Raw genomic sequence first — 14509 nt, forward strand, 5'->3', positions numbered from 1 at the left:
ATAGTATACATTAGACAGAACTGTAAGATTCACATAATTATGTCACCGCGGGTGTGTACTTACATAGAACAGTTTAGATGTTTTTTTAAAGAAGATTTAAATATATTTACAGATTTGCTTGTTTTAACATTCGAAGGAAGAGAGTTCCACCTTGACGGCCCAGCAAAGGCAAAACTAGTTTTATATAGATCTACACGGGTCCTTGGTAGTCGATATTTATCTGATCCGTATCTCTCAGGAGCCTCGGTTATGAATGCATTCAAGTATGGTGGTGCTAGCCCATGGAGTGCCTTGTACATTAACACTGCAATGTTATAGTCAAACTGCTCCTGCAGTGAAAGTAAACTAGCAGCTTTAAGCTTTTCTGACGTTGACAGATACGGGTTAGTAACAATTAGCTTTGCCCCTCTTCTGTGCAGGGAGTTTAATTTTTTAAAGCAGATTTTCGCTCGCACCGCACCATACAGTAGAAGCATAATTGATAAAAGATTGGCAGTGTGCCACAAAAAACATGTTTAGACCTTCCGCTTCTACAAAGGGTTTTAATCTGGATAAAAGATACATATTTTTGGAGAGCTTTTTGCAAATATTATTGATATGTACATTCCACCGAAGCTCCTGGTCAACTACGATTCCTAATACCTTGTGTGATTTAACCTGCTCTATGGGATCAGTGTTCAGCTTAAGGTTAAGAATAAGGGGTGTTCTCTGGTGTTTCTGTCTGGATGTTATGACCATACTATTTGATTTCTTAGGGTGTAATGTCATTGTATTTTGAACGCACCATTTAAGGACATCGTTTATTCCCTGTTGAAGATCGTATTGCACCTGATTTAACGTTTTTGAGGACGAGTGAAGGGAACTGTCATCGGCAAAGAGCTCACAAGACACATTGTTATTTTTTATATGCAAGGGCAGGTCGTTGATAAAAATGCAAAATAATAAGGGCCCCAAAATAGAACCTTGAGGAACTCCGCATTTTAAGTAACCATCGCCTGAACATTGACCGTTTACGTAGACGCGCTGGGTTCTGTTTGATAAAAATGATGTAAGCAGGTTTACCGTGTGACTGCTGTGCGTGTGATACTCAAGCTTGCGAATGAGAAGAGTATGGTCTACTGTTTCAAAGGCTTTCCTCAGATCGAGGAAAACGGTACCGACGATTTTAGAATCGTGTATAGCTGAGAGCCAGGTATCACACAGACGGACAAGGGCCGTGGAACAAGAATGACATTTACGGAAGCCAGATTGAAACTGGTAGAAAAGGTTGTAACATTCCATATGATGGGCCACGTGCTTATGAATATGCCTCTCAAGAGGCTTTGAAAGTACTGAGAGAATGGATATGGGACGGACGTTGTTAATGTCAGTAGAGTCCGATGTCTTTGGAATAGGAATAACTTTGGCGCACTTCCAGCCCTCAGGGAATACACACGTTTTAATACATAGATTATACAAAAACGTTAAGGGTTCAACAACATACGGAAGAGAAAGCTTTAAGATATAAGTACTGATAGTGTCCACGCCCACAGATTTTTTTATTTTTCAATTCAGAAATATATTTACCTACTTCGTGTATTGCTAGCTCGGGGATACAACTCTGGTCACTAGACCGTAGCCTCTCGTTACAAAATTCTGAAAGAGGGGGGTTTGAGAATTCATCGCTATGTGGGGTCGGGGGACCATTAGACTGGTGAAGGAGGGACGCCGTGCACAGGAAATGATCATTGAGCGTGTCTGGCGATGCCACGATCGAGGGCGATAAGAACGGCTTACGTTTGGTTTAAACAAAATTTTATTCAGGATTTCTTCGCATGAACAGTTCAAAACACACAGCTAGGACACGCACTCAAGCAAATGCTTATATCACGTGACCAGAACAATACTAACTTACACACATTTTCGTAATGGTGGACATAACAACAATAGACCAGAAGAACAAATTGAAAGAATGGGGATGGGGAGCTAAATAGGAACAAAGGAATCTACAGAAGATAAAAAGAAAAGGGAGGGAGAGGGGGAAGAAAGTACTAACAACCACAAGGAGAGACCAGGACGAAAGCGCATAGGAAGAGAGCATCAAGTCTAAGACATGCAACATGTAAATTCAAGTAAATGTAAATTTTTTTTATGGAAGGCAGTAATTCGTTAACATATAAAATACGAGACAAACGATAATAATCATTACTTATACGCTTTATTTATATTACTTATACGGCTTACGTTTCTTATGCGTTATCTCGTTCATGGCACGCCAGAGATGCGCCGTATCACAGCTATTATAGATCATCTGTTCAAAGTATCTGCGCTTCGAGTTTTTAACCAAAACACTTATTTTGTTTCTGTGGATTTTGTACTCGTCAATTTTTTTTATCTTTCTTTAATGCATCCCTAATTTTCATGGCCTCCATAATGTCGGCTGTAATCCAACCGGGTTGCGTCTTCTGTTTAACTCTCCTCCTTCGAATGGGGGCATGTTTTTTCCACAATAGGCATAAATAAACCTTGCCAAACAGTTAAAGCAGTATCGGGATTATCGCAGCTATATACACTGGAAAAGTTGACTCTACTCAAGTCGAACAAAAAGGAAGTTTGGTCAAAGTGCTTAGTTGAGCGATATTCAATGGTTGTATGCTCGGCCTTGGTACGCTTCGGTGGTCTCCATGACAACCAGCACATGATTGGACTGTGGTCACTGAGACTGATATCCGAAATTCGTACGTTAGAAACGTTGCGTACATTATTAGTATAGATATGATCTAATAGGGTGGAGGAGGTGGGAGTAACTCTCGTAGGCTGTTGAACCAGTTGTTGCAGCCCGAATAAATTGGAGGTTGACTCCCATGACGTGTGTGGTTTTAGTAAATCAATGTTGAAATCCCCTAGAAGGATATAATCAGACTTTGGGTTTGTCGTTGTGACCAAGTCCATCATGTGCACGAAGTCATCATATCAGGCAAAGTTACAAGAGGGATTTCTGTACAGGATACAAATAAGTGTTGTAGAATCTTTAGCACCACGCTTAAGCTGAACCCACATGCACTCCACGGCCTCGGTCTCTAGATCCGGACGCCGGGTGATGTAAGGCATCACGTCATTATGTACATATATGCCAAGGCCCGTCTGTGGCGATCGGGTAGCATCTTTACGCAAAAAAGTGTAGTTAGGGATATAAATTTCAGAATCGGATTGTAGTTTCAGTCGGGTCTCAGTGAGACCGAGGAGGTGGAGGCGTGGTGGTCCGCTAAGCAGAGAATAGACTTCATGAATTGTGTTGCCTGAGTGAAAAATATTAGCATGCCCTACATCTATGCTTGACGAAGATAAGTCTTGCCTACAAAACACAAAATATTAGAGAGAGAGAGGGGGGGAGAGAGAGAGAGAGAGTAAGAGACAGAGAGAGAGAGAAAGAGAGAGAGAGAGAGAGAGAGACAGAGAGAGAGAGAGTAAGAGAGAAAGAGAGAGAAAGAGAGAAAGAGAGAGAAGGAGAGAGAAGGAGAGAGAGAGAGAGAGAGAGAGAGAGAGAGAGAGAGAGGGGAGAGAGAGAGAGAGAGACAGAGAGAGAGAGAGAGAGAGAGAAGAGAGAGAGAGAGAGAGAGAGAGAGAGAGAGAGAGAGAGAGAGAGAGAGAGAGACCGACCGACCGACCGACAGACAGACAGACAGACACACAGGCAGGCATACAGACAGACAGACATATAGACAGATAAAGCGAGAGACGGAGAGAACGAAAGACCTATAGAGAGTCAAAGGGAGACAAGACAAGATAATTATTTATCAACTAGTGCAATGGCATATATATGCACGCAAGTGTTTTCTTTTAAACCCAGCCCTCAGTCTTATGAGGTTATACTTTGAGGCAAAATGAGTCACTACAATTAAAATTGGAGAATACATGGAATAAACGGTTTTAAGCAACATCATGCATCAGCAATACCCAATATTGACGGACTGTGTGATGATATCTTCTGCTATGGTCTGTTGAGACAGTGATATCAAAATCGAGACCGGAGGTCGAGATTTTGATATCATTGTCGAAACAGACCAATAGCAGAAGATATCATCACACAGTCAGTCAATGTTAGATATATTGCTAATTCTCTGGACATTTTGTATTTACTGTAAAGAAATTACAAAAGTATTTGTCTCAGTTTTGGCTGTTCCATATCCCTCCCTCTGATTATTATTTCTTTTTGTTCACTCTTTTCTTGTACTTTTCAGTATTTGAAAATGTCTTTTCTTTTAAAAAGTCTTTAGTCACTTGCTCAACTAAATTCTGGGATAATTACATTTTCATATATATTTGTTTGTTTTTAAATGTAGGTGTTTTTGTTTTTGAAGTGGGGAAGCAATAAAGAGGTCGTCGATATCAAAACTGATATCGACGGAAATGTCGTCGATATCACTTTTGCACTGAGCTCAGTTTTGCCCAATTGACCAATGGAAATCCACGTAACATATGAAATAGCAATATTGCATGATATTTGTCACAATGATACACATGACTTGTATCTATAATCATACAGAACGATTGTTTTACTAAAGACTACAGTTGAATTTAAATGAATGTTTTCAATAAGGATACATGAATGTCTAACATTATTCATTAATCCTTATTACAATAAATAATTCAAATTAAACTGTTGTCTTTTGTCAAAAGATCGTTTGGCAACAACGAATGCTTCTTTATCAGGCATTATCAAGAAGAAATTACTCAGTCGATTTCAGTATGTGTTCGGGGGATACCTCCAGCTTCGCTGAGATAACAAAAACAAAATCAGGAGATAATGGAAGAGGGAGACAGAGGGACATGGTTAAAGAGAGACAGACAGACAGACAGACAGACAGACAGACAGACAGACAGACAGACAGACAGAAGCAAAGTCTTACCACAAAAGCCAGTCGCTTCGCCTGAACAGATACATTTGAGTGAACCCTGAGCTAATTGACACGTGGATCCGGCCGAGCAATCCAGAGTGTCGTCACATTCTTTTCCAACTTGACGCTCTGCAAACCGATCGTGAAACTTTCATGTAGCAGGAATAGGAGTATAGTCATATGCAAATATAAGACCTATAGGTGCACTTCACATACGCGAAACACGAGCATCTGAGACAAGAAAAGCAAATGCTTGCGCACGACTCGCCTTCGTCACCCCAACCTTCCCTGAACCACTTTATCCCGTAGGACACGCCCTTCCTTTGAATTCAAAGACCCCCAAACCCCCAATAAGACATTTCCAAGAAACAAACATGACCCCGCTGTGACCCCAAAATATGTGGTAAACTGGGGTCACTTCGTGAGATTATCAAACCCTAAAAATCTGCAAAATTTTAGAGGTCTAGCTTAAAAAACATTCGCGATAACCCCAACGTTAAGTTTTGTGTCCACGAACGGACGACCGGCTGGCCGGCCGGACACATATAAATCATAAGACGCACCAATTACTTAGGTGAGTCAAAAATGATAATGTATATTATTATTTTTGACCCGACCAAGACCCTGACAGTTGACGAGTATCAATCAGACAAGCCCTGGCTTCAATCACATCCGAAAAAACCTCAACGACAAGCTTTCAGTCTACGGACGGCCTGATACAACTCTTGTTACCAACATTTTGTGAGTACTCAGTTGAGTCAAAATAATGCTCGACACAGATGCACATGTACATGTGCAGGCTGTTAATCAATACACACGTATGTGTTGCTTACACGCACCATAAAGCAGCGAGAAGCATTATATATTAGCACTGCATGTGCTTTCTGTCATAAAACAGTCGTCTCTCGAGACGCAAAGCATCTGTGTCACTATGTCTCGGGAGAAGCAACACTTACACCCCCTAGCTAGCTAGCTGCCAAAACGTTACGCTTGCAAGCCTATTTATCATGGACTCGTACGGCTGACGTCACATTGTACAAGCACAGGTCCTGATTACGCCTACTGTTGCTGCACTTGTGTACTCACTACATTTGGACAGCTGGTCACAGTAAGTTCCACTGACACAGGTATCCGTCGTGCACGTCTGACGGATTTTCCACTCTGAAAAACGTGCAAGCCAACTCTTTACATAAGGACCAGACTAGTGTTGTCATGTTGGAATGAAACGCAATGTAAAAACGTATTACCAACACATTTCATCATGACGGCTATTTTACTGATCAGGGCTCGTATTCTTGAAAAAGCTGTAACTCATATACCGGCCTGTAAAACCACTTCCGCTCGATAAGTCCGCTAAGTGCTTTCATTAAACTCCGGTAAAGACTTACCCGGGTATCTCCGAGCTGTAAAGTTAGAGGACCCATCCCTATCCTCTAAAACTGTCAATTTTGAATAAATCTTGTTAAAATATTGTTTCTAGATTTATGTCCCTCATGGACACACATTGGTGTCATTTAAGCACCAATGCATTGCGGACAAATACGAGATACCGCTCGCGAACGATTTCAACCGATGCTTGATCATACCGGCTTGTGGTGAAAGCGTGCTAGCGTCTTCTTTAATGCATTACAGTGTCCGTTTATTTTCAACTGACTCCGTGGTCGAACGGTTCTCTCGTTCGCCTGATACGTGATTGAGTTGAGTTCAAATCTCCATCTGCCCGTAATTTTTTATTTTTTTTTACTCTTTGGCATTTGTTTATTTTTGTTTATTTTCTTCATGTGCAAAAGAGTACGTTATGATAGCAAAATTGATTTAAAAAAATAATTTTAGGCTGGAATGTTTTTTGATTTAAATCTTTGGTTAACATGATATTAGTTTATTGATAAAGTTTGTTAACTTAAACATGTAAACATTTGATTAAAAAAAGTAAATAAATAACCATGACGAAGGATGCTTCCCGCTTAAAAAAACAAAGGTGAGAGAGAACAAAACCACCTAAAATGCGGTAGCAGCCACCTGCATGCACCTGAGATTAAAAAGAAAAAAATAAAAAAAATAAAAAGGGTCTCCCCGTGTTTTTATTTCATTCAGTTTGTTTGGGTAGTTGCAATTAACTTTGAAACTGACACGCTGGCTAAAACGCTGCAACATTGTGTCCTTCAAAGTCAAACTGTCGTTTAACAAAGAGTGGGTGGCCGAGTGGTAACGCACTTGCGCTCGGAAGCGAGAGGTTGCGAGTTCGACCCTGGGTCAGGGCGTTAGCAATTTTCTCCCCCCTTTCCTAACCTAGGTGGTGGGTTCAAGTGCTAGTCTTTCGGATGAGACGAAAAACCGAGGTCCCTTCGTGTACACTACATTGGGGTGTGCACGTTAAAGATCCCACGATTGACAAAAGGGTCTTTCCTGGCAAAATTGTATAGGCATAGATAAAAATGTCCACCAAAATACCCGTGTGACTTGGAATAATAGGCCGTGAAAAGTAGGATATGCGCCGAAATGGCTGCGATCTGCTGGCCGATGTGAATGCGTGATGTATTGTGTAAAAAAATTCCATCTCACACGGCATAAATAAATCCCTGCGCCTTGAATATGTGCGCGATATAAATTGCATAAAATAAAAATAAAACAATAAAAGAATAAATCCCTGCGCTTAGAACTGTACCCACGGAATACGCGCGATATAAGCCTCATATTGATTGATAACTACCGCCCAGTATTTATTTTTACTGCCCAGTAATTATTTATTTTCCCCGGTATTCATGTGTGTCTAGCGGAAGGCCGGCAGCTACCAGTTGGTTATTTTTAGAATTGAAGATTCCCGATGCTTGCTCTTCTCTGAGCACGCGTTACCGGCGTTTTCGCCGGCGTGTCAGTTTCAAAGTCAATAGCAACAACCCGAACAAACTGAATGAAAAATAAACACGGGGAGTTTTTATTTTTATTTTTTTTATAAACCTCAGTTGCATGCAGGTGTACATGGTATAGTACCTAGTAAACGCCCATCCCCCAGTTTAGACCAGTGGACTAGTAGACAAGGAAAATAAATAAAGATTATTCAGTCTGCTGTTATTGTTGTTTTTCAATTGTTTTCTTTCCTTAGACATGCTTCGGGGATTGGACAGAAAAAGGTTTCTGGAGTGGCTAGAGAATCGCAATACATTTTTGACTGGGAGGAAAAAGAAGAAACGAAAGCTTCATCTTTGGTTTAAACATAAGTTTATTTCAACAAATCTTACAATCATGACATGTATACAAAAGACACAGGCAACAGCAACAAGCTAGAAGCTTATAGTGGTGTTCCTGCATGGATATTATAACGTAAGGCGGTAACGGCTGAACAATTTGTCAAAATAAACCAAATTGGAAATCCAAAGCATCATCATTATAATCATCCTCATCTCATTAATCATCCATCGTTGGAGATGCGGTTGACTCTGTGCCCGTCGTTGGAGAAACTGTTGACTCTGTGCTTATTGTTTGGCAAATTATTGACTCTGTGCCCATCGTTGGTGAGACTGTTGACTCTATACCTAGTGCTGTGGAGTCTCTGACCACGACAAGTGCTACGGGCTATGAACATGTTACTGTGGAGAAGCCAAAGAAAAAGAACCGTCATTTCAGAAAGAAGAAACCACTTTCTATGAATGTGGACCCAAACCAAGTGGTGAATTTGTCCAGCACTGTGCTCAGGTACGAGCAGAAGTACGTTTTGTCACTGGGGGCTAAAATATGTCCTACTCCTACTTCTCATGATCAATTAACCCTTCTCGATGATATACAAGAAGGAGTGCGACGTTTGCGTCTGAAAGAATATTTCTACAAGGAAGACGCGCCGACACAACTACCATCCATACCTAAATTATACAAGAAGAAAACGTGGACCCCCCCCCCCCCCCCCCCGTACAGGGAGAGATAGAAGTCTAGACGCTCATAGTGATACTGTGACTTCTCTTGCCAATGGTCATATACCTGCTCCTGTTAAAAAAGCACAACTTGAACAAACCTTGTCGCAAAGCACTCGCTGAACTACGTCAAATGGTCAAATCAAGGCAAATCCGTATCTCAAAGGCTGATAAAGGAGGAGCCACTGTGGTCCAGGACTGCACTATGTATGAAACGGAGGCTTTGAGACAACTGAACAACCCAGTACACTATACCAGGCTAGATGTTGACCCTACTCCCTCCATTGCCAAAACGTCCAACGACATTGTGGAACAGCTGCAGGCCAGAGCACTCATTGATGAAAACTGCTACCGTTGGGCTCTACTAGATCCTGAGACTACAAGAACCAGCGTCTTCTACCACTTACCCAAAGTCCACAAGGACAGGCAGAACCCACCTGGACGTCCCATCATATCTGGATGTGGAGGCCCCACAGAGAAAATGTCTAAGTTGGTTGATCATTGGCTACAGCCTCTAGTGCGGGAGCTTCCTTTATACGTCAAGGACACGACACACTTCTTGCAGCTGGTTGAAAACTGGAAGACTAGTTATTGCCCCCTTCCTATTGACGCCCTGATAGTCACTGTCGACGTGGTGGGGCTCTATACAAATATACCGCACCAGGAAGTAGGTACTTCCGTAGCTGACACACTGTCAACTGGTCCCTGAAGCCCCTCCCAAGAACTTGCTCTTGAAGATTATTGACCACGTTCTGCATAACAACGTTTTTCAGTTTGACGGTCAGATTTTCAAGCAGATCTTCGGCACAGCTATGGGTACCCCCATGGCCCCCACTATCGCAAACATCTTCATGGGTTGGCTTGAGCGAGACATTTTGGCAAGGTGTCCCTGGGACATTGATCCAGCTATCTGGAAAAGATACATTGATGACATCATCAGCATCTGGTTACATGGGAAAGATGAGCTGGTGAAGTTCATAGAGTGGCTGAACGAGCAGCACCCTACGATCAAGTTCACATACTCATTTGGGAGATCTAACGTCCCTTATCTTGATGTGAACGTGAGCGAGTTTTCGCGAGGAACAGGGTTGAGCTACGGTAGGGTCACTGCGCATGTCTGGTTTTTTTCTTCGCGGAAACGCTGTTGGGTTGTGTCCAGTCGCGTCCCTTGCAACAAGATGGCGACAAGCGCGTTACGGATTTACTGTTGTGGAGAGTTGATGGACGACGATGATGAACAAGCAGTACTGTTTTATTGTTGATGTGAATGTAATGCCAAAACATCGAACTATCGATTCGAACGTCAATGAAGAAGTGAGCGTGAAAATCGAGCGCAAAACAGCCGGGTAAAAGTTCAGGGCGCTAAAGTACATTTGAGCCGAAATCGCACCCAAACTCCTGTTGACCTCATTTCTTCCCAAAATAAACATCACTGCTAAAATAAAATGCATTAAAACCAAGACAGTATCCAACCCAGTATCCTTAATTTTTGAAAGGCTAAGTGATTTACAACAAATGTCTTCTCACAATCCGTAACTTTGTCAAAAAATATTTGCAGAAGTTTCTCACCTCGCCTTGGCAGCCATCTTGGAACTGGAGAGACCCTACGCAGGAAGCAAGGTTGAAAGTTGGTTAACCGGTGACGTCACTCCAGTCGTACCGGACCGAGTTTTTGCGACCTCCGGTTCGACTCGAGTCACCTTAGTTGACGCTAAAACTCGCTCCTTATCTATCACTCCAGATGGCCTCCTCACTACAGATCTCCATGTCAAACCCACTGATGCGGCCATGATCCTCCCTTTCCACTCATGTCACCCTCGCCATTGTCCTCGCAGCATCCCGTAATGTCACACGCTTTCCTTCTTTGCCACTACTAAAGCAAACGTGTGCAAGATTGTATGTTACACGCTTTGGAGCATGTGCAAGAACGGATTCAAACTCGAAATCGTCCCTCTAAAAGCCCCAAAATGCAAACACGACTTTTATTTCTCCTGCTGTTATCGTTTCTTCTCTTTACAAATTCTTCAACGCTGAGAATACTGAAAACGGCATCCCAGACGACAGTACTGTTTCCATACGCGAATTTAGCTGCCCTTGGAAAGTGGCTAGCTCAGGAGGCCTGTTAGTCTGAAACTATAAGGACAGAGTTCTGAACATAGATGACAAAGATCCCGGAAAGAACAAACATTTCGCGGATGCAGACACAGAAAGACGTCATGAAGAATGCGATGCTTCAAAAGATACAGACTGTGACGATGACTGTGACGTCATTCACATATACTGAGACGTCATTCATAGTTGTTCGGTCACTTCCGTCAAAAAGTAGATCTCTCGACAATGGCTGCTCCTGTGTTTAGGTTTGTCAAGCTTGACTCGTACGCAAAACGTGTTTGTTCTCTCCTCTGTTGAAGCTGTGAGACATAAATGCTATTCCGACTTGGTCGTGAGACAGGGTTTTCTTCCACACTCGATTAGCTGATGTCTAACTCAGCCTGACGGCTTCGTTAGACAATCAACGTAATCTCGTGTGGAAGAAAACGTCTGTCACACGACCAAGTCTGAATAGCAGGTACAGTCAATGCCTGCAACTGAGACGCATCTGCTCTGACGAGGAAACTTTCAGGCGCAGATGCACTGAGTTGAAAGGGAAACTCGAGAAGAGAGGATACCCTACAGCTCTCATCAATGCAGCTGTAGAGACAGTGTGAGCCAGGTCTCGGGACTCTGTCTTGCAGTACGTCAAGAATAACCAGCCCAAAGCAGACAGAGTCCCATTCGTCATCAGACATAACCCCAGCAACCCTCCCCTCGGGCGTTGGTTGACAAGTTTCATGCCAGTGTTGCACACCAGTGCTAGGATGAAGAAAGCTGTACCCAACCCGCCCATTGTAGGAGAGAGGAACTGCTTCAATATCCGCAACCTCCTCATGCCCTCTGGCCTCCCACCTTCCCAGAGTTTGACACCAGTGTCCAGCGCCGGGTGCCACTCCTGTCCGGGATGTGTGTTGTGTGCCGGTCACCTGCGGGACACCACTACTTTCAGTAGTGTGGTTACTGGCAACCCAAGTGAAAAAGTACCACATAGTTTACTATAGTATACTATAGTAAATGTACCATGTACTATAGTACAAGTTTCAAAGTACTATAGTATACTACAGTAAATGTACCATGTACTATAGTATGTACTATAGTATATGGTTCTGAGTACTATGGTACTGTGAAGTAAATGTACCATGTACTATAGTACAAACTTTAGTACTATAGTATACTATAGTAAATGTACCATGTACTATAGTATGTACTATAGTACATGGTTCTGAGTACTATGGTACTGTGAAGTAAATGTACCATGTACTATAGTACAAACTTTAGTACTATAGTACGAAGTACTTTGTACTATGGTACATTGTGGTACACTGGGGTACTTTGTACTATGGTACTGTGTACTATAGTACTACAGTACATAATACTGCGGTACAGTAAAGTATACATGCATTTTGTGTTTTTACATTTAGTCAAGTTATGACTAAATGTTATAACATCGAGGGGGGAATCGAGACGAGGGTCGTGGTGTATGTGCGTGTGTCTGTGTGTGTGTGTAGAGCGATTCAGACTAAACTACTGGACCGATCTTTATGAAATTTGACATGAGAGTTCCTGGATATAAAATCCCCGAACGTTTTTTTCATTTTTTTGATAAATGTCTTTGATGACGTCATATCCGGCTTTTAGGCGGCACTGTCACGCCCTCATTTTTCAACCAAATTGGTTGAAATTTTGGTCAAGTAATCTTCGACGAAGCCCAGACTTCGGTATTGCATTTCAGCTTGATGGCTTAAAAATTAATTAATGACTTTGGTCATTAAAAATCTGAAAATTGTAAAAAAAAAAATGAAAATTTATAAAACGATCCAAATTTACGTTTATCTTATTTTCCATCATTTGCTGATTCCAAAAACATATAAATATGTTATATTCGAATTAAAAACAAGCTCTGAAAATTAAATATATAAAAATTATTATCAATTTTTTTTTTCGAAATCAATTTAAAAACACTTTCATCTTATTCCTTGTCGGTTCCTGATTCCAAAAACATATAGATATGATATGTTTGGATTGAAAACACGCTCAGAAAGTTAAAACGAAGAGAGGTACAGAAAAGCGTGCTATCCTTCTCAGCGCAACTACTACCCCGCTCTTCTAGTCAATTTCACTGCCTTTGCCATGAGCGGTGGACTGACGATGCTACGAGTATACGGTCTTGCTGCGTTGCATTGCGTTCAGTTTCATTCTGTGAGTTCGACAGCTACTTGACTAAATGTTGTATTTTCGCCTTACGCGACTTGTTTATTTTTATTTCAGCTATTAAGTATCACCATTTTTTTTTCTTTGAAATGTAATTAAAAAACAATATTGTTTTTTAAATTTTGTTTTATATGACCAGTTGTGCATGTAAACGTGTTGCGTGTGTTTTTACAAGGTAGTCATACATATAAGATTTATTATGTTTTGTGCGTGCGTGTGTGTGAATTAAGCCGTTTGTTGGAGATGACATTAGATATTTTCAAACTTGTTAACTGTGCATTTGCAATATACACGTAGGAATACTTTGTGCTCACACACACACACACACACACACACACACACACACACACACACACACACACACACACACACACACACACACACACACACACACACACACACTCGCGCGCGCACACACACAAACACGTGGGTGTGCACATATTCACACAGGAGAAAGGGAGAAGACTGTTGTAACGTCAGATTTACATAAGCATAGTTAGTTTTTTGTAAACGGTTAGCATCAAACGTTAAATTAATATTTCATTAACGTTAGCTGGGAACGCTTCTCACAAAAAAAAAAATCAAAAGTGAATTTAACAATTGCCTTAAAAGGATAAGATAAGGATAAGATTTTATATAGTCCTGTGAGGTTACCCTCATGGAAATTCGGGCTGCTTTCTCCTTGGGGAAAGCGAGCTGCCATACAGTATACGGCGATAGCCATAAAAATGTTTTCCTGCATGCGTGTATTCATGTTTCCAAGCCCTGAGACTTTCGCTGTGAACTTGGGTTCTTTATCGTGCGCATGCGTGTTCGGCCACCGAGGAGAGTCTGCACAAAGTTGACTCTGGGAAATAAATCCCTCGCCGAACGTGGGGATCGAACCCGCCACGCCGATAGCGACAACTGGTTTTGAAGCCAGCGTCGCTACCGACTGAGCTATTTCCCCGCCCGCCCGAAACGCTTATAAAATGGTCTGCAGTGAAATGTTGAAACAATACCTTTTTTATGTTAAATTTAACGTTTGCCAAATAAATCCTTCATGTAGGATCAAGTGCAAAGTTCTTGGTTTGACCTGAAGTTGACTGAATTTTGCTGTGTGTAAAATATTGTTTCATTAAAATAATTTCAGAGAGAGAGACAGAGACAGAGACAGAGAGAGACAGAGGGTTGTGGCATACAAGCATGACAAACAAGTTTTTTTTCAACTAGTCTTCACCCAGAGGCACCCCTATTCTAATCACATATACACGGACATTCACACACACACAAATATGAGATTTTAAAAAATGTAATGGAATATGTACACATCGAATGCTTTACAGAGAGAAAGAGAGAGAGAGAGAGAGAGAGAGAGAGAGAGAGAGAGAGAGAGAGAGAGAGAGAGAGAGAGAGAGAGAGAGAGAGAGAGCACTCAGAATT

General features: G+C 41.7%; 1 protein-coding gene across 1 annotated transcript in view; it reads right to left on the reverse strand.

Moving 5' to 3' along the window:
• The window catches only part of LOC138974393 (uncharacterized), a 270189-nt gene that overhangs the window by 56119 nt on the left and 199561 nt on the right, over positions 1–14509 (reverse strand). The window contains exons 12-13 of the mRNA XM_070347110.1: positions 5964–6038; positions 4890–5006 (exon numbers count right to left, since the gene is read on the reverse strand). Of these exons, the coding sequence (XP_070203211.1) occupies positions 4890–5006; positions 5964–6038 (192 nt within the window). The remainder of the gene's footprint in view (positions 1–4889; positions 5007–5963; positions 6039–14509) is intronic.

This window comes from Littorina saxatilis, linkage group LG8 (assembly GCF_037325665.1).
Source record: "Littorina saxatilis isolate snail1 linkage group LG8, US_GU_Lsax_2.0, whole genome shotgun sequence".
Taxonomy (NCBI): domain Eukaryota; kingdom Metazoa; phylum Mollusca; class Gastropoda; order Littorinimorpha; family Littorinidae; genus Littorina; species Littorina saxatilis.